Raw genomic sequence first — 21,749 nt, 5'->3', positions numbered from 1 at the left:
GGACACATTTCTCCCTCTCTGACACAAACTCCTCTTTCGTCCTCTCCCTCGCTCCTCTCATCTCTGAAACGGACACATTTCTCCCTCTCTGACACACACTCCTCTTTCGTCCTCTCCCTCGCTCCTCTCATCTCTGAAACGGACACATTTCTCTCTCTCTGACACAAACTCCTCTTTCGTCCTCTCCCTCGCTCCTCTCATCTCTGAAACGGACACATTTCTCCCTCTCTGACACAAACTCCTCTTTCGTCCTCTCCCTCGCTCCTCTCATCTCTGAAACGGACACATTTCTCCCTCTCTGACACAAACTCCTCTTTCGTCCTCTCCCTCGCTCCTCTCATCTCTGTAACGGACACATTTCTCTCTCTCTGACACACACTCCTCTTTCGTCCTCTCCCTCGCTCCTCTCATCTCTGAAACGGACACATTTCTCTCTCTCTGACACACACTCCTCTTTCGTCCTCTCCCTCGCTCCTCTCATCTCTGAAACGGACACATTTCTCTCTCTCTGACACACACTCCTCTTTCGTCCTCTCCCTCGCTCCTCTCATCTCTGAAACGGACACATTTCTCCCTCTCTGACACAAACTCCTCTTTCGTCCTCTCCCTCGCTCCTCTCATCTCTGAAACGGACACATTTCTCCCTCTCTGACACAAACTCCTCTTTCGTCCTCTCCCTCGCTCCTCTCATCTCTGTAACGGACACATTTCTCTCTCTCTGACACACACTCCTCTTTCGTCCTCTCCCTCGCTCCTCTCATCTCTGAAACGGACACATTTCTCTCTCTGACACACACTCCTCTTTCGTCCTCTCCCTCGCTCCTCTCATCTCTGAAACGGACACATTTCTCTCTCTCTGACACACACTCCTCTTTCGTCCTCTCCCTCGCTCCTCTCATCTCTGAAACGGACACATTTCTCCCTCTCTGACACACACTCCTCTTTCGTCCTCTCCCTCGCTCCTCTCATCTCTGAAACGGACACATTTCTTCCTCTCTGACACAAACTCCTCTTTCGTCCTCTCCCTCGCTCCTCTCATCTCTGAAACGGACACATTTCTCCCTCTCTGACACAAACTCCTCTTTCGTCCTCTCCCTCGCTCCTCTCATCTCTGAAACGGACACATTTCTCCCTCTCTGACACAAACTCCTCTTTCGTCCTCTCCCTCGCTCCTCTCATCTCTGAAACGGACACATTTCTCCCTCTCTGACACAAACTCCTCTTTCGTCCTCTCCCTCGCTCCTCTCATCTCTGAAACGGACACATTTCTCCCTCTCTGACACAAACTCCTCTTTCGTCCTCTCCCTCGCTCCTCTCATCTCTGAAACGGACACATTTCTCCCTCTCTGACACAAACTCCTCTTTCGTCCTCTCCCTCGCTCCTCTCATCTCTGAAACGGACACATTTCTCCCTCTCTGACACAAACTCCTCTTTCGTCCTCTCCCTCGCTCCTCTCATCTCTGAAACGGACACATTTCTCCCTCTCTGACACAAACTCCTCTTTCGTCCTCTCCCTCGCTCCTCTCATCTCTGAAACGGACACATTTCTCTCTCTCTGACACACACTCCTCTTTCGTCCTCTCCCTCGCTCCTCTCATCTCTGAAACGGACACATTTCTCTCTCTCTGACACACACTCCTCTTTTGTCCTCTCCCTCGCTCCTCTCATCTCTGAAACGGACACATGTCTCCGCGGTCGGTGCCCCTTTGACCGTTTCATGTGTAGATCTCCCTCTTTTTGGGATGCTGTTGCCCGCTCACTGTTCTGGCCATCTGCTACTCATACAGTTTGGATCACACTACTGAGCGGTGCTTCACCCTCGTCATCAACGCAGCATTGTCGTTTGATCGAGCTGATCGATTGATGTTTCGTTGTGTTTCTCTAATGCTCTCAGGGGCTTGGAAGTGGCTTCAACATTTCTCTCATCATCGTACGATAATGAGATGGTGGTTTATTCAAAGTGACTTATAGTGAATGCAGTACAGGACCGAAGGTGTTTTGACCTGACCAGGATCGACTTTTGACCGTACAGTCCAGGGCACAGTGTTTCCTGGTCAGGGTCGTGTGGTCAGTGAAAACTCCTGGTCCTGAGTATACAACAGGTCCCCACGCAGACATCAAGCAGCGCAGCAGGTAGCCTTGCCGTTAAAGCTGGTTCCAATACCCGAGCTGACGGAAAGGTGGAGGTGGAAAATTGGTCGATGTGCCCTTGAGCAAGGCACTTCACCCTAATTTTCTCCAGGGGCGCCGTACTACTATGGCTGACCCTGTAAATCAACACTTTTCACTGCACCGATCCGGTGTATGTGACAATAACACATTTAAATCTCATAACCTTCTCCAGCCAACTGATCCATGGAAACCATAGTTCATGTAACCTCTGCTCTGTCTGTGTGCTGTGTGTTTGAACCATACAGTAGTTAAGGTAACCTCTGGTCTGTGTGGTTGAACCATACAGTAGTTAAGGTAACCTCTGGTCTGTGGTTGAACCATACAGTAGTTAAGGTAACCTCTGGTCTGTGTGGTTGAACCATACAGTAGTTAAGGTAACCTCTGGTCTGTGTTTGAACCATACAGTAGTTAAGGTAACCTCTGGTCTGTGTGGTTGAACCATACAGTAGTTAAGGTAACCTCTGGTCTGTGTGGTTGAATCATACAGTAGTTAAGATAACCTCTGGTCTGTGTGGTTGAACCATACAGTAGTTAAGGTAACATCTGCTCTGTGTGGTTGAACCGTACAGTAGTTAATGTAACCTCTGGTCTGTGTGTTTGAACCATACAGTAGTTAATGTAACCTCTGCTCTGTGTGGTTGAACCATACAGTAGGTAAGGTAACCTCTGCTCTGTGTGGTTGAACCATACAGTAGTTAATGTAACCTCTGCTCTGTGTGGTTGAACCATACAGTAGGTAAGGTAACCTCTGCTCTGTGTGGTTGAACCATACAGTAGTTAAGGTAACCTCTGGTCTGTGGTTGAACCATACAGTAGTTAAGGTAACCTCTGGTCTGTGTGGTTGAACCATACAGTAGTTAAGGTAACCTCTGGTCTGTGTGGTTGAACCATACAGTAGTTAATATAACCTCTGCTCTGTGTGTTTGAACCATACAGTAGTTAAGGTAACCTCTGGTCTGTGTAGTTGAACCATACAGTAGGTAAGGTAACCTCTGCTCTGTGTGTTTGAACCATACAGTAGTTAAGGTAACCTCTGCTCTGTGTGGTTGAATCATACAGTAGTTAAGGTAACCTCTGGTCTGTGTGGTTGAACCATACAGTAGTTAAGGTAACCTCTGGTCTGTGTGGTTGAACCATACAGTAGTTAAGGTAACCTCTGCTCTGTGTGGTTGAACCATACAGTAGTTAAGGTAACCTCTGCTCTGTGTGGTTGAATCATACAGTAGTTAAGGTAACCTCTGGTCTGTGGTTGAACCATACAGTAGTTAAGGTAACCTCTGCTCTGTGTGTTTGAACCATACAGTAGTTCATGTAACCTCTGGTCTGTGGTTGAACCATACAGTAGTTAAGGTAACCTCTGGTCTGTGGTTGAACCATACAGTAGTTAAGGTAACCTCTGGTCTGTGGTTGAACCATACAGTAGTTAAGGTAACCTCTGCTCTTTGTGTTTGAACCATACAGTAGTTCATGTAACCTCTGGTCTGTGGTTGAACCATACAGTAGTTAAGGTAACCTCTGGTCTGTGTGGTTGAACCATACAGTAGTTAAGGTAACCTCTGGTCTGTGTTTGAACCATACAGTAGTTAAGGTAACCTCTGGTCTGTGTGGTTGAACCATACAGTAGTTAAGGTAACCTCTGGTCTGTGTGGTTGAACCATACAGTAGTTAAGATAACCTCTGGTCTGTGTGGTTGAACCATACAGTAGTTAAGGTAACATCTGCTCTGTGTGGTTGAACCGTACAGTAGTTAATGTAACCTCTGGTCTGTGTGTTTGAACCATACAGTAGTTAAGGTAACCTCTGCTCTGTGTGGTTGAACCATACAGTAGGTAAGGTAACCTCTGCTCTGTGTGGTTGAACCATACAGTAGTTAATGTAACCTCTGCTCTGTGTGGTTGAACCATACAGTAGGTAAGGTAACCTCTGCTCTGTGTGGTTGAACCATACAGTAGTTAAGGTAACCTCTGGTCTGTGGTTGAACCATACAGTAGTTAAGGTAACCTCTGGTCTGTGTGGTTGAACCATACAGTAGTTAAGGTAACCTCTGGTCTGTGTGGTTGAACCATACAGTAGTTAATATAACCTCTGCTCTGTGTGTTTGAACCATACAGTAGTTAAGGTAACCTCTGGTCTGTGTAGTTGAACCATACAGTAGGTAAGGTAACCTCTGCTCTGTGTGTTTGAACCATACAGTAGTTAAGGTAACCTCTGCTCTGTGTGGTTGAATCATACAGTAGTTAAGGTAACCTCTGGTCTGTGTGGTTGAACCATACAGTAGTTAAGGTAACCTCTGGTCTGTGGTTGAACCATACAGTAGTTAAGGTAACCTCTGGTCTGTGTGGTTGAACCATACAGTAGTTAAGGTAACCTCTGGTCTGTGTGGTTGAACCATACAGTAGTTAAGGTAACCTCTGCTCTGTGTGGTTGAACCATACAGTAGTTAAGGTAACCTCTGCTCTGTGTGGTTGAATCATACAGTAGTTAAGGTAACCTCTGGTCTGTGGTTGAACCATACAGTAGTTAAGGTAACCTCTGCTCTGTGTGTTTGAACCATACAGTAGTTCATGTAACCTCTGGTCTGTGGTTGAACCATACAGTAGTTAAGGTAACCTCTGGTCTGTGGTTGAACCATACAGTAGTTAAGGTAACCTCTGGTCTGTGGTTGAACCATACAGTAGTTAAGGTAACCTCTGGTCTGTGGTTGAACCATACAGTAGTTAAGGTAACCTCTGCTCTGTGTGTTTGAACCATACAGTAGTTCATGTAACCTCTGGTCTGTGGTTGAACCATACAGTAGTTAAGGTAACCTCTGGTCTGTGTGGTTGAACCATACAGTAGTCAAGGTAACCTCTGGTCTGTGTTTGAACCATACAGTAGTTAAGGTAACCTCTGGTCTGTGTGGTTGAACCATACAGTAGTTAAGGTAACCTCTGGTCTGTGTGGTTGAACCATACAGTAGTTAAGATAACCTCTGGTCTGTGTGGTTGAACCATACAGTAGTTAAGGTAACATCTGCTCTGTGTGGTTGAACCGTACAGTAGTTAATGTAACCTCTGGTCTGTGTGTTTGAACCATACAGTAGTTAATGTAACCTCTGCTCTGTGTGGTTGAACCATACAGTAGGTAAGGTAACCTCTGCTCTGTGTGGTTGAACCATACAGTAGTTAAGGTAACCTCTGGTCTGTGGTTGAACCATACAGTAGTTAAGGTAACCTCTGGTCTGTGTGGTTGAACCATACAGTAGTTAAGGTAACCTCTGGTCTGTGTGGTTGAACCATACAGTAGTTAATATAACCTCTGCTCTGTGTGTTTGAACCATACAGTAGTTAAGGTAACCTCTGGTCTGTGTAGTTGAACCATACAGTAGGTAAGGTAACCTCTGCTCTGTGTGTTTGAACCATACAGTAGTTAAGGTAACCTCTGCTCTGTGTGGTTGAATCATACAGTAGTTAAGGTAACCTCTGGTCTGTGTGGTTGAACCATACAGTAGTTAAGGTAACCTCTGGTCTGTGTGGTTGAACCATACAGTAGTTAAGGTAACCTCTGCTCTGTGTGGTTGAACCATACAGTAGTTAAGGTAACCTCTGCTCTGTGTGGTTGAATCATACAGTAGTTAAGGTAACCTCTGGTCTGTGGTTGAACCATACAGTAGTTAAGGTAACCTCTGCTCTGTGTGTTTGAACCATACAGTAGTTAAGGTAACCTCTGGTCTGTGTGTTTGAACCATACAGTAGTTAAGGTAACCTCTGGTCTGTGTGTTTGAACCATACAGTAGTTAATATAACCTCTGCTCTGTGTGGTTGAACCATACAGTAGTTAAGGTAACCTCTGGTCTGTGGTTGAACCATACAGTAGTTAAGGTAACCTCTGGTCTGTGTGGTTGAACCATACAGTAGTTAAGGTAACCTCTGGTCTGTGGTTGAACCATACAGTAGTTAAGGTAACCTCTGCTCTGTGTGTTTGAACCATACAGTAGTTCATGTAACCTCTGGTCTGTGGTTGAACCATACAGTAGTTAAGGTAACCTCTGCTCTGTGTGTTTGAACCATACAGTAGTTCATGTAACCTCTGGTCTGTGGTTGAACCATACAGTAGTTCATGTAACCTCTGCTCTGTGTGTTTCTGTCTCATAGATTTCTCGGGGTGCCCCCAGGCAGAGGGAGCTGCCCCCTGACAGGACCTCTGCCCTTTGACCTCATCTACACAGACTACCACGGCATGCAGCAGATGAAGCAGCACATGGGACTCTCGCTCAAGAGACACAAGTATGTGTGTGTGTGTGTGTGTGTGTGTGTGTGTGTGTGTGTGTGTGTGTGTGTGTGTGTGTGTGTGTGTGTGTGTGTGTGTGTGTGTGTGTGTGTGTGTGTGTGTGTGTGTGTGTGTGTGTGTGTGTGTGTGTGTGTGTGTGTGTGCGTACGCGCCAGTGTGTATAACATACATGTGTCAGTGTGATGTCATGGCTGAGGTTTACGGCCTGTGTTTATGAGTCCATTAGGACTGCTTGTTAGGTGCACTGCTACTGACGTGTCTCTCTGCTCATAACTCACAGTTAGTTAATCCCCTATAGGTCAGTAAAACATCCCTCAGTCTCCGGCCAGACTGTCAGTCCTGTCTAATCCTATGATGGAAGGGGAGGGGGAGGCATCAATACAAAAGGCCACACCACAGCAGTAACAATACACACTCTCTCCATCCACTGAGAATTACATGACAGGTCTTCCTTTTGAAGTCCACCCACGCGTACATGAATTCAGAGAAACACAAACGCACACATAGACAACAACAACAAAAACACATACATTTTCTTACATCTTAACTGCATCGTTGAGAAAGGGCTCATAAGTAACTTTTTCACGGTAAAGTCTACACTTGTATTCGACGCATGTGACAAATAAATGGATTTGATTTGACACATGTTTAGAGGCAGACACACACACACACACACACATGTTCAGTGCCGTCTATCTGACACACACACCATCGGCAGACTTTTCTGCTCGGCAACAAACAGCACCAACTAGAACGCATACAGCACAAGGCTCATACCAGCTCATCTTCTATATACAGTATGCACCAGGCCAGCTGTCAACAGCTTCTTATTGCTGTTGTACTGGTTGGGTTCTGCGTTGAGGTTAACTATCGATCGCAGGGAGGCGCTGAGAGAACGAGGGAGCGAGGTAGAGGGGAAGAAAGATAGACGGAGAGGGAGAGAGCGCAAATGAAAGAGTGGCAGGCCTCTTGACTCAAACCGACACCAGATAACAGCCGATGCCCACGCCATGTATTTTTTAAATCCAATTATGAATGAGGGATGAGAGAGTTTTGGTATGCGTGCGTGTGTGTATGCATTTTGGCATGAGGTAAGAGCATGAGAAGTGGGCCCGATGCTCTGGTTAAATTATCCCTATCCCAGCAGCTCTCTCTCTCTCTGTGTATACGTTCGTGTGTGTGTTTAAGCGCAAGAGCATGGTAAGTGAACCCTGAAATCCACCCAGCAGACTCTGTGTGGGTGTGTGTGTGTGTGTGTGTGTGTGTGTGTGTGTGTGTGTGTGTGTGTGTGTGTGTGTGTGTGTGTGTGTGTGTGTGTGTGTGTGTGTGTGTGTGTTTAATTATACTTATAGGAATAGTAAACAAACAACAAGTTGGTCAAACGCTATCTCTAGAGGGTTTAGGTTAAGGTTAGAATTAGTGTTAGAATAAGGTTCAGGGTTTAGGAGCTAGCGTTAAGTTTCGGGTTAAGGTTAGGTTTTGGGGTTAAGGTTAGGGTCAGGGTTAAGGTAAAGGTTCGGGAAAATAGGATTTTGAAATGGATTGAATTATGTTTCCCCACAAGGTTAGTTGTACAAGACTGTGTGTATGCGCGTGTGTGTGTGTGTGTGTGTGTGTATCACGTTTCAGGGAAGACCCAGATGCAGACAGTGTCGAAGTAACAAAGGTTTATTACTAGAACAGAGGGGAGGCAAAACGACAGGTCAAGTGCAGGCAGAGGTCAGTAAACCAGATCAGAGTCCAAAAGGTACAGAACGGCAGGCAGGCTCAGGGCAGGCAGAATGGTTAAAACCAGGAAAACTAGAAAACAGGAACTAGAAACAGACAGGAGCAAAGGGGAAACCGCTGGTCGGCTTGACGAACAAAACAAACTGGCAACAGACAAACAGAGAACACAGGTATAAATACACAGGGAAATAATGAGGGGAGATGGGAGACACCTGCTGGGGGGTGGAGACAAGCACAAAGACAGGTGAAACAGATCAGGGTGTGATGGTGTGTGTGTGTGTGTGTGTGTGTGTGTTTGTGACCAAACAACTTTGTCTGACTGGTCGTAACAGTTTGCTGAGGTCAGCAGCTCTCCCAGACAGTGAGTGGCTCAACAGTTATGGAGTCGTGTTGATTTCTGCCTAGGCAAAGCAGCACATGTCAATCTCTCCCGATCAATCAAGGGTTTGTGGTGTATAAATCAACACATTTTTCGAGTACGGCGTGATTTGAGGTTTCGAAACGTAATAAATATCAGAACTTTTTGAAAAGTAAGCCCTAAACATATTCAGATGTAGCTATGGTAAACAACCTTCTGTATTATTATTTAATGAGCGAGCTCACATAATAAATCTCTCTGCAACACACAGGGAATTGGTGTCACTAGGAAACGTACCACCCGCTCATTATACGATACATTACATGTAGAAAAGCTCAGTATTTATTTGTAAGAAGAACAAACTCCAACGCTTTCTTCCATACGGTACATCATCATAGAAAGCTTTTATACTGCAAACATGAATAACTTATCAGTCGAGTCCACACCTTATTGGAGCCTCATACGCTTAAAGAATGAAGTAGCCTTTAGACACTGGATTTCCCCCTCTACTTTAACCCCAGATGTAGTGCTTTACCCACAGAGGATTTGTGGACAAGAATGAGATACGAGCCTTTTATCGGCCCTACCAACTGAAAGGCATATCATTAATCAAGTGCAGAGCTCCTGGGCCCTTCAGTCTCTGTTTAATTACTTTAGTTTGATGTTGCTCCCAACGTCCAGATGCATTAATAATGCCTGGCCAGCCAATACGCTAGTGTGTGTGTGTGTGTGTGTGTGTGTGTGTGTGTGTGTGTGTGTGTGTGTGTGTGTGTGTGTGTGTGTGTGTGTGTGTGTGTGTGTGTGTGTGTGTGTGTGTGTGTGTGTGTGTGTGTGTGTGTGTGTGTGTGTGTGTGTGTGTGTGTGTGTGTGTGTGTGCGTTCAGGGGAGGAACAAGAGGATGGGGGGTCAATGATAAGAAGAGGGCAGAGGTCTGGTAAAGATGCTGAAAGCTGATATTGTGCGGCTTTAAATCACACCTCGCAACTGATAATGGGGGATCCACTATTGATCCCTATGTACGTGTAGCACAAGGGGATGTGTAGCACAAGGGGATGTGTAGCACAAGGGGATGTGTAGCACAAGGGGATGTGTAGCACAAGGGGATGTGTAGCACAAGGGGATGTGTAGCACATGGGGATGTGTAGCACAAGGGGATGTGTAGCACATGGGGATGTGTAGCACAAGGGGATGTGTAGCACAAGGGGATGTGTAGCACAAGGGGATGTGTAGCACATGGGGATGTGTAGCACATGGGGATGTGTAGCACAAGGGGATGTGTGAAACTTACTCCTCAGCCTGAAGTCTCCCCACTTGGGCCAGCTATCTTTTCGCGTGGCGCCGTCCGGCAAGACCCTTCAGGAGGACGGCCACGTGTGCTAGCAAGGCAGAGGTCCTGAGTTCGCGCCAGGTATGGATCGAATCGGGAGGAAGTGGTACTCGCTAAGCAAGCAGTGTGACGTTCTTTACATACGCATGGTGAATGTACTGCTCTGATAGAGCATAGCTGGAAGAGGACTGCGAGTGTACATACAGTACACATGTGCGCACACACACACAGAAAATGTTGCGTAAGAACATACACTTACTCAGCAACCCAGGGCATTTCTCAGCTCATGAACGGCTACTGGGAGCACTGATCACAGTATTTACAAGCCACAGTTACATTTTCCCCCTTTTTGAACAAGATAGCATAATGTACACTGAGTGGACAAAACATTAGGAACACCTTTCATAATATTGAGTTGCACCCCCCTATTGCCCTCAGAACAGCCTCAATTCATCGAGGCATACACTCTACAAGGCGTTTAAAGTATTCCGCAGGGATGCTGGCCCATGTTGACTCCAATGCTTCTCACATTTGTGTCAAGTTGGCTGGATGTCCTTTGGGTGGTGGACCCTTCTCGATACAAGCGGTGCAGTTCTTGACACACTCAAACGGGTGCACCTGGCACCTACTACTACTGTATACCATGTTCAAAAGCATTTCAATTGTGTGTCTTGCCTATTCACTTTCTGAATGGCACACATACACAATCCATGCCTCAATTGTCTCAAGGCTTAAAAATGCTTTTTAAGCTGTCTCCTCCCCTTTATCTACACTGATTGAAGTGGATTTAATAAGTGAGAACAGTAAGCAATCATAGTTTTCACCTGGATCCACCTGGCCAGTCTACTGTATGTCATGGAAAGAACAGGTGTTCCTAATGTTTTGTTTACTCAGTGTGTAAGACACTTAATATTTATCTATATCAGTGGTTTGTGATGTAGAACACATATCAAATCAAATGTTATTTGTCACATACACATGGTTAGCAGATGTTAATGCGAGTGTAGCGAAATGCTTGTGCTTCTAGTTCCGACAATGCAGTAATAACCAACGAGTAATCTAACCTAACAATTCCACAACTACTACCTTATACACACAAGTGTAAAGGGATAAAGAATATGTACATAAAGATATATGAACGAGTGATGGTACAGAACGGCATAGGCAAGATGCAGTAGATGGTATAGAGTACAGTATATACATATGAGATGAGTAATGTAGGGTATATAAACATAAAGTGGCATAGTTTAAAGTGGCTAGTGATACATGTATTACATAAAGATGGCAAGATGCAGTAGATGATATAGAGTACAGTATATACAGTGGTTTGTGATGTAGAACACATATTTATCTATATCAGTGGTTTGTGATGTAGAACACATATGTATCTATATCAGTGGTGTCTGATGTAGAACACATATTTATCTATATCAGTGGTTTGTGATGTAGAACACATATTTATCTATATCTGTGGTTTGTGATGTAGAACACATATTTATCTTTATCTGTGGTTTGTGATGTAGAACACATATTTATCTATATCAGTGGTTTGTGATGTAGAACACATATTTATATATATCAGTGGTTTGTGATGTAGAACACATATTTAGCTATATCAGTGGTTTGTGATGTAGAACACATATTTTTCTACATCAGTGGTTTGTGATGTAGAACACATATTTATCTGCAGTATTTCAGTGGTTTAAACCTCAATGGGAACAGTGGTGGGTGACAGCCTCCCACCACTGTTCCCTAGGGACCGTTCCCGCTCCAAGCAACAATTTAACCAACATTAGTCCCCACTCTGATCCTCTGCTAGATATGCTACCAGATATTCCACTCAGTAACTCCAAAGCCATTTCCCTCCTTCTTTTCATCCCTTCATACCTCCTTCCCTCCATCCCACCATCCCTTCACACGTCCAGGGTAATCTTGTCTGTTGGCAGAAAATTCCCCCGTTTTTGAGACGATGAGGGAGAAAGGGAGGGATGGAGAGAGGGAGGGAGGGATGGAGAGAGTGAGGGAGGGAGGGATAAAGGGAGGGAGGGATGGAGAGAGGGAGGGAGGGATGAGAGAGAGAGAGATAGGTCGGGATGGAGAAAGGGAGGGATAGCGAAAGGGAGGGAGGGAGCGAGGCAGAACTGAAAGTTAAATCTCTCATCAATGTTTCATGACACCGCTCTGAAAGCGGCCCCCTTGACTTACAGCTGCTCAAAGAAGCATGCCGTTTTTTTTAGACGTTCCCGTGCAGATGAGATGTCGTCTTCAGACGCTCCCTTCGAGATATATCGCTGTCGATCTAATGCCCTGTGCTCATTTGCAGAGTCTTTCGGTGAAAAACATACCGAAGTGTCACAGAAATATCTGCATCACCTTGTGCAGTATGGTAAAGATATTATGCCTACAGTGAAACGTGTATCAATCCTGTTCACATGCTTGAAAATAGCCAATTAGCATCACAACAATGCCTTGAATACACACACAGTAAACACACACTAGACACTGCATCTCCGAATATAGGCCTAGCAATCTTTGCTGTCGTGTTGACACAATAACAACACATGAATAACGTCAGAACAACGTTGCAAAACAATACCCAGTGATTACATGGTGTGAGTCACTGCGGTGTTAAACGGTGCCCATGGTGCAGGCTGTTGTATTTAATGCAGTGAATATTATTTACTTTGAAATGGAGCCAGTGAATCTGGAACACAGCGTTAGAAGGGGAAGTTACACACATCTACGCACTCACTCACACACACACGCGCGCCGCTGCTAAATCGTGGTCACCGCTGAAAGAAAAAACAAATCTGCCACCGCTGCTGAAATAAATCCAGGGGAAACACTGCACAGGCTCTGTCAAGAGGGCATTGGTGATCACTGGTCAGCAGTGAGGTATACATGGAAATATAAGATTCTAACTTGTATTTTTTCTGTGAAATATATTATCGGTAGACTACAGCTCTGCTTCAAGTGCTTACGTGTTTATTTGATGAAAGCTGAAACCGATTCTAGCAGAACATTTCAGCCCTGTCTCAAACTAGGGGATACCATGGGTCTATCCATCCACACGCGCACTCTGCTCGGTATTCCACGGTTAGGGAATTACGCTTTGACTTTAAAAATGTATACCAAACAAAAACTATTGATTTCAAAGTTGAACAAACTCTAAAACTATGCAGAAGGATTACTTTGAACAATTTCCACAGAAAATTAAACAAATTGAGTGGAAAAACTGTGATCAAACCATAATGGAATTGCGGTAAAATCTCTCTCAGGTTTTTATGCTCTGAATTAAGATTCAAAGATGTCAGCAGAAAAAATAGGTTGTCAGCTATGTCATGGTACCTTGAGTTTGAAAAAATCAATTTTTTTGTTATTGAAGTAAGTAAGTAAAGTGGATGTACACCCGGTAACAGAATTACGGTAACGGAATTACATCATGGGTCCCTGGTCTGTACTACACAGAAATGCATAATTATGGATATGAATGTCATTCTCTGTTTGGACATCACAGTAGAGCACAGTAGATTACAGTACAGTACAGTACAATACAGTACGTAAGAGTACAATACAATACAGTAGAGTACAATACAGTACAGTAGAGCACAATACAGTACAGTAGAGTACATTACAGTCGAGTTCAGTACAGCAAAGCAGAGTAGGGTAGAGTTCAATACAGTGCAGTAGAATACAGTACAGTACAGTAGAGTATAGTTCAGTAGAGTATATTGTATACTGTACTATACTCAATATAGTGTTCTATATTGTACTGTACTATTGTATTGAACAGTACTCTGCTGTGCTCTACTCACTGTACTGTACTATGCTAGCCAAACTTGTGAAACATACGTCTATGATAGGTTTCAGATTTGGTCCAGTCCGGTCCGTCCTTTGACATTAACATCTAAAGCCAAGGCGGACTGACCAAAGTTCATCTACTTTTCAACATCCATGAACATCCGGTGTAGGTTGGTGCTCAGCAGTGAGGATGCTGGTTAAGGTAAATGGAGAGAGAGGGGGCTCATGGGTAGGTGTCACTAACAGCTGGGAGAGGTGACAATAACTGGAGAGTGAGAGATGGAGGTAGATAGCGGGAGAGAGAGGCAGGGGTTGTCCAGACTCAGACTGTTTTAACACTGTTGGTTTGACCACTAGAAGACAGGAAGACAAGGAAAGTTAACAGCTGAACATAACAACCAGTATGCCAGTGGAAGGGAGAACAGTAGAAGGTGACCCAACTGTGGTTTGTAACGGTCGTTCTCCTCCTCTTCGTCTGAAGAGGAGGAGTAGGGATTGGACCAAAGAGCAGCGTTGTTATATGACATAATGAATTTATTAAAGTAAAGACGAAAACACTTTAACAAACTACAAAACAACAAACGACGCAGACCGACCTGAACATAAGAACTTACATATACACGAAGAACGCACGAACAGGTACAGACTACAAACAAACCGAAACAGTCCCGTGTGGCGCTACAAACACAGACACAGGAGACAACCACCCACAACAAACAATGTGAAACAACCTACCTTAATATGGTTCTCAATCAGAGGAAACGTAAAACACCTGCCTCTAATTGAGAACCATATCAGGCAACCCATTAACCAACATAGAAACACATAACATAGAATGCCCACCCCAACTCACGCCCTGACCAACTAAACACATACAAAAACAACAGAAAACAGGTCAGGAACGTGACATGGTTTGTGACTGTTATGATTTCCCATTGTTGCCAATTAGGTTGCAGACATTCCATTCTAGATTTTTTGGGGTCGTTTTGGTCAACAAATTGTGTTGAATCACTTAATAATTTATAAACAACATTTCTACCATTAAAATGACTATAACTAATTGGTGTGTCTACCATTACGTGTTACTTCTCTGCACTCGCATTATCCTCGCTCCACATGAAGGAGAGAAATTACAAAATGATCAGACAGATATGTGGGTTGTTGGTAACGGTATTACAAGGCAATATTTCTGAAACGTGCAAAAGGTAAACAACATCTCCAAAACTAAATATACGTTTTGATATCAGTTGCCAGGGGTATTTACGTCAACATGATTGTATTTTAATGTACAGTACCAGTGAAAAGTTTGGACACACCCATTCATTCATGGGTTTTTCTTTATTTCCAACAGTCTTGAATGAGTTCCCACATATGCTGAGCACTTGTTGGCTGCTTTTTCTTCACTCTCTGCGGTCCAAATAATCTCAAACCATCTCAATTTGTTTGAGGTCGGGTGATTGTCAGGTCATCTGATGCAGCACTCCATCACTCTCCTTGGTCAAATAGCCCTTAAACAGCCGAGAGGTGTGTTTTGGGTCATTGTCCTGTTGAAAAACAAATGATAGTCCCACTAAGGGCTGGTGTATCACTGCAGAATGTTGTGGTAGCCATATGGGTTAAATGTGCATTGAATTCTAAATAAATCACTGACAGTGTCACCAGCAAAGCACCCCCACACCATCACACCTCCTCCTCCATGCTTCACGGTGGGAACCACACATGCAGAGATGTTCACCTACTCTGTGTCTCACAAAGACACGATGGTTGGAACCAAAAATCTCAAATTTGAACTCCTCAGATGAAAGGACAGATTTCCACCAGGTCTAATGTCCATTGCTCGTGTTTCTTGGGCCAAGCAAGTCTCTTCTTATTATTGGTGACCTTCAGTAGTGGTTCCTTTGCAGCAATTCGACCATGAAGGCCTGATTCACACAGTCTCCTCTGAACAGTTGATGTTGAGATGTGTCTGTCACTTGAACTCTGTGAAGCATTTCTTTGGGCTGCAATTCCTGAGGCTGGTAACTCTAATGAACTTATCCTCTGCAGCAGAAGTAACTCTGGGTCTTCCTTTCCTGTGGCGGTTCTCATGAGAGCCAGTTTCATCATAGTGCTTGATGGTTTTTGCGACTGCAATTGAAGATACTTTAAAAGTTGTTGAAATTTTCTACATTGACTGACTGACCTTCATGTCTTAAAGTAATGATGAACTGTCATTTCTCTTGGCTTATTTGAGCTGTTCTTGCCATAATATGGACTTGGTCTTTTACCAAATAGGGCGATCTTCTGTATATCAACCCCTACCGTGTCACAACACAACTGATAAGCTCAAACGCATTAAGAAGGAAAGAAATTCCACACATTAACTTTTTACAAGGCACACCTGTTAATTGAAATGCGTTCCAGGTGACTACCTCATGAAGCTGGTTGAGAGAATGCCAAGAGTGTGTAAAGCTGTCATCAAGGCAAAGGGTGGCTACATTGACGAATCTCAAATATAGAATATATTTCCATTTGTTTAACACTTTTTTGGTTACTACATGATTCCATGTGTGTTATTATTTCATAGTTTTGATGTCTTCACTATTATTCTACAATGTAGAAAATAGTAAAAATAAAGAAAAACCCTTGAATGAGTAGGTGTGTGCAAACGTTTGACTGGTACTGTATTTCTGATACCTTTTAAGACTTTTTCTGGTATATTTTCTAAGACCCCTTTTTACGTCTTTTTCTCCATAAATAACTTATGCTTAATAACTTAATAACTTAATAACTTATCCTTTACTTATGCCAAGTTTTTAAGATGGAAAATGGAAAGAAAAAGGTATCTATGCCTTAATTTCCCCAAAATATAGACTCTTAGCTTTCATTTGACACCCAATTTGATATGCTCCTACGTACTTCACATGTTGGTGCGCGTGGGTCCTTTTCGATGGAAATGCCCTGGGCTCTCACTGCTCTTCTACTAATCGTCCCTGAGCTCAGACAGTGGCAGCATTTAACACTCACTAGACTGGCAAAGAACTGTTAGGGCTTTAGAGCGTGTGTAGGGAATCAGTGAGTTACCATGTCACCATGTTTCCTTGATTCCAAGAGATAGTTATTACCCAATTTCTCAGTATTCCCCATAGCCATTACTTTACCATGCTGCTTCTAGTTCAATTACGTGCCCTTACATTTCTGAGAGGGTAAACTGGCCTTTAATTCTGCTTATATTTCTTGGTTTTCCATCTCAGCTCCCAAACAACCCTTGGTAGCTTTTGGAACAACAGAAATGATTGATGCCCCTCTCCCATCAACAGAAGCACAGCTATATCTACTAACTTCTACTTAACAACAGTTCCACAGTGAGCTTTTGTCTCCGTGGTGTTGATAGTATGTTCAGCAATGTGTGTCTTGAAGACTGGTATTGATGGTATTTAACGTTCGTTGCTGTTCTGTGTTCTTGACAGACACGTACACAAGGCTTGTCAATCAGACACACATCCTGCATATCGAGCAGACAAATACACACACACACATACACACACACTTTTTGAAAGACCGATTAACCAACTTCTATCTCTGTCTCTCCGCTTGTGATTACGGCCTTTGAGAAAACACAAAGGCTTTCGGGGGGAAAAGAGCGGTGGTGATGCATTGTGGCCATTATTGAAATGGTTAATGCTGTCTAAAAATCTATTGTAACATGTAATTTATTTAGTTATTTACATTCATACAAATCATTCATGTCAAAAACAAGCATTCAGAAGTCGGGAATTGTCTGTTCAGAGAAGTATTATCAGTTTTCAGCATGTTCAGAAATACACATGATGTTTAAATTAATCTCACCAGTGCCAGTACCAGTACCAGTGCCCACTTTTGACAGGAAATGTCAGTTGTGTAAATTGCTCTGTGGTGTCGTGTTAAAATGGGCTCCCCATTTCAGGTGCCACATCCGTGTGATTGACACCTTCGGGACAGAGCCGGCCTACAACCATGAGGACTACGCCACCCTGCACGGCTACAGAACCAACTGGGGATACTGGAACCTCAACTCCAGACAGTACATGACCATGTTCCGTAAGTATACATCAATATGGACTATCACTCATTAGTATTACAACACAATGGATGGTTGCAGAGACTATGATTAAAGGCCCAATCTGTAAGATTTCCTGGTCTCAGATTGTTGATTCAGTCTACCGCGGTATTGGACACAAACATCGTCATTATACTATAGCGATTCGGGGGGAGGGGTGCGAGGGTCCAAGGCAAAGCACGACCCATGAAACTTTCAGCAGATATTAGGTGTTTTGGGAAGAGGGCTACAATTAGGACCTGAATATAGCCATGTGCTTTTGGGGGGCTCCATTATTATTTGATTTTGGAAAATGGCACATTAAAAAGGTTAGTTCACTATTATTGAATGTCAAGTCCAATACTACTTATGGAAGAGTTAGTAGGGAGTTAGGAATGAGAGTTAGGAGGCCAGAGTGATGTGAGAGTTAGGAGGCCAGAGTGATGTGAGAGTTAGGAGGCCAGAGTGATGTGAGAGTTAGGAGGCCAGAGTGATGCGAGAGTTAGGAGGCCAGAGTGATGCGAGAGTTAGGAGGCCAGAGTGATGCGAGAGTTAGGAGGCCAGAGTGATGCGAGAGTTAGGAGGCCAGAGTGATGCGAGAGTTAGGAGGCCAGAGTGATGCGAGAGTTAGGAGGCCAGAGTGATGCGAGAGTTAGGAGGCCAGAGTGATGCGAGAGTTAGGAGGCCAGAGTGATGCGAGAGTTAGGAGGCCAGACTGATGCGAGAGTTAGGAGGCCAGAGTGATGCGAGAGTTGGGAGGCCAGAGTGATGCCAGAGTTAGGAGGCCAGAGTGATGCGAGAGTTAGGAGGCCAGAGTGATGCGAGAGTTAGGAGGCCAGAGTGATGCGAGAGTTAGGAGGCCAGAGTGATGCGAGAGTTAGGAGGCCAGAGTGATGCGAGAGTTAGGAGGCCAGAGTGATGCGAGAGTTAGGAGGCCACAGTGATGCGAGAGTTAGGAGGCCAGAGTGATGCGAGAGTTAGGAGGCCAGAGTGATGCGAGAGTTAGGAGGCCAGAGTGATGCGAGAGTTAGGAGGCCAGAGTGATGCGAGAGTTAGGAGGCCAGAGTGATGCGAGAGTTAGGAGGCCAGAGTGATGCGAGAGTTAGGAGGCCAGAGTGATGCGAGAGTTAGGAGGCCAGAGTGATGCGAGAGTTAGGAGGCCAGAGTGATGCGAGAGTTAGGAGGCCAGAGTGATGCGAGAGTTAGGAGGCCAGAGTGATGCGAGAGTTAGGAGGCCAGAGTGATGCGAGAGTTAGGAGGCCAGAGTGATGCGAGAGTTAGGAGGCCAGAGTGATGCGAGAGTTGGGAGGCCAGAGTGATGCGAGAGTTGGGAGGCCAGAGTGATGCGAGAGTTGGGAGGCCACAGTGATGCGAGAGTTGGGAGGCCACAGTGATGCGAGAGTTGGGAGGCCACAGTGATGCGAGAGTTGGGAGGCCACAGTGATGCGAGAGTTGGGAGGCCACAGTGATGCGAGAGTTGGGAGGCCATAGTGATGCGAGAGTTGGGAGGCCACAGTGATGCGAGAGTTGGGAGGCCACAGTGATGCGAGAGTTGGGAGGCCACAGTGATGCGAGAGTTGGGAGGCCACAGTGATGTGAGAGTTAGGAGGGAGCGTTAAGAGGCCACAGTGATGCGAGAGTTGGGAGGCCACAGTGATGCGAGAGTTGGGAGGCCACAGTGATGCGAGAGTTGGGAGGCCACAGTGATGTGAGAGTTAGGAGGGAGCGTTAAGAGGCCACAGTGATGCGAGAGTTGGGAGGCCACAGTGATGCGAGAGTTGGGAGGCCACAGTGATGCGAGAGTTGGGAGGCCACAGTGATGTGAGAGTTAGGAGGGAGCGTTAAGAGGCCACAGTGATGTGAGAGTTAGGAGGCCACAGTGGGACACAGTAGGATTCCACCATCATAGAGCCCTGGCCTTCACTATCTGACTGGCTCTGCTTTTTATAGCAAGTCATTGAGCTAACTGAGCACTTGACTTTATCCACCCTCACCCACTCCATCCTCCACAGCACCACTTAGCATCGCTATATATTCTGCACCACCAGTACAGATGATCACTGATTTGTTGCTGAGAGTTTTCCAGCAGAGATGGAAATGCAAACATCTAGTGTATTCAAGAGTTTAAAAAGCTTCTAAAGTTTGTAATTTCCATTTAAAATGTCAGACTTGATTTGCCCTAACGAAAAATGTATCAACCCCTACAAAAAAATGGCCATTAATTAGAATCCACATAATAATTAACTTTTCCTGTTGCAGGATTATTTTCCTGCTGTAACAAACTGGCTCAAATTAAGATCCTACATCTGTACCTATCCACCTGGCTATAATGCACCCACAATACAAACCAAACCGCTCAGCATTGTAATGCTATGGATACCTGCAGAATCCACCTAGGTTTAACACACCACTTAACACAACACTGCCAGGACTTTAGCATACAGACAGCTTTTAGATTAGCCACACTTACAATTCCTGTTTGAATTAGCATATTAGAATCAGACTGAGGCACAGGCCATATCAATATCAGTAGAACCTCTTCACATTTCACTGAGGATATTGTTAAGCTCAAGTTCAAATGAGATGAAGGTATACACCTGTGTGTTTACTATCTCTTCTGTATCTGTCTCAATCTTTTCCCCTGTCACTCTCCCTTCCCCTCACTCTGCCCTTTCCCTCCTCTCTCTCTCTCTCTCTCTCTCTCACCCTCCTCTCCTCAGCCCACACTCCAGACAACTCGTTCATGGGCTTTGTGTCTGAGGAGCTGAACGACACAGAGAAGAGTAGCATCATGCAGAACAAGGTCAACAACATGGCCGTGGTTTACGGCAAGGAGGCCAGCATGTGGAAGGTAGGCAAAACACACACACACACACACACGCACAATCCACTCACAGAGAGACATGGGTTCAAATAATATGTATCATTTCAAATACTTTAGCTGTACTTGATTTAGCTTGCCCGATGAAATGGGATAGTCCCAAAAGTGCACACCGAGCGCTCCAGGCCGGCTCAAGCAAACACTTAATGTACTTGAAAGATTTCCAACACTATTTCAATCCAGGTCTGCATGCAGAGAGATAATTATCCCACTGACATAGAAAGTTATACGTAGTCGGGTAAAGTGCCGGGGGGGGTCAAATCTTTTTCGATTTTTGTAGAGCCATTCAAATTCCCTTCTTGAATAAAGCATATCTGATCTTTAATCTAGAGCTGCTTTATGTCATCCAGCTCATACTCTAAATTGCACCCGTAATATCCCTGTGCTCTTAGAATGAATACTTAGGCATTTGGATTGATGCGGATTTGACGTTTAAAAACATATAGATGAGCTGGATAAGAAGCGAAGATTTCAAGGTGGCTTTTTCTACAGAAACAGATGGTGTCTTTCTCTAAGCAGCAGGAAGCAGATTATTAAGTCAATATTTGTATCTGTTCTTGATTATGTTGATGTTATTTATCAAAGTGCAGCTGCTACTACTCTTAAACCTTTGGATGCATCTACCATAGTGCCCTTCGGTTTGTTACAGGCGACAGTTTTGATATTCGTCACTGTATCCTGGATCAAAAGGTTAGCTGGACTTCGCTAAAGACCCTTAGATCTCTACATTACTCCCATTTATTTTCCAAGGCTTTACTTTATGAACTTTCGTCTTATCTAACTTTGCTGTTAAAGTACAGACACCTGAGTTGCCAAATCCGTTCACAGGATTGGTTAACTCTTGAGGTTCCTAGTGTCTCCACCGAGCCCGCTAAATCTGCTTTTAGTTTTAATGCACCGTATTGCTGGAAGAGAATTCTGAAAACGTTTAATCTTGATGTCCTGGTGCCGTTCGGGCAATTTAAAGTATTGATTGGGGATTTATTTGTGGAGGAATGTGAATGTTTTTCTGTGATCTGTGATGTTTTATTTGTGCTTTGCATGACTGAGTTTTTAATGTGTGAATACAGTGTACAGCATATATACTGAGCAAAATGCCAAAGCAACATGTAAAGTTTTGGTGCCACGTTTTCTGAGCTGAAATAAAAGATCCCA

At 44.4% G+C, this 21,749-nt stretch overlaps 1 protein-coding gene across 2 annotated transcripts in view; it reads left to right on the top strand.

The window, feature by feature from the left end:
• Positions 1 to 21,749, top strand: part of LOC139568670 (alpha-1,6-mannosylglycoprotein 6-beta-N-acetylglucosaminyltransferase B-like) — a 203,542-nt gene that overhangs the window by 161,863 nt on the left and 19,930 nt on the right. For both annotated transcript variants that reach the window (XM_071390666.1, XM_071390665.1), the window contains 3 exons: positions 6,307 to 6,438; positions 17,582 to 17,715; positions 20,434 to 20,564. In XM_071390666.1, the coding sequence (XP_071246767.1) occupies positions 6,307 to 6,438; positions 17,582 to 17,715; positions 20,434 to 20,564 (397 nt within the window). The remainder of the gene's footprint in view (positions 1 to 6,306; positions 6,439 to 17,581; positions 17,716 to 20,433; positions 20,565 to 21,749) is intronic.

This window comes from Salvelinus alpinus, chromosome 2 (genome assembly GCF_045679555.1).
Source record: "Salvelinus alpinus chromosome 2, SLU_Salpinus.1, whole genome shotgun sequence".
Taxonomy (NCBI): domain Eukaryota; kingdom Metazoa; phylum Chordata; class Actinopteri; order Salmoniformes; family Salmonidae; genus Salvelinus; species Salvelinus alpinus.
Note: the sequence above shows the minus strand (reverse complement) of the source record. Positions and strands in the feature narration are given on the sequence as shown.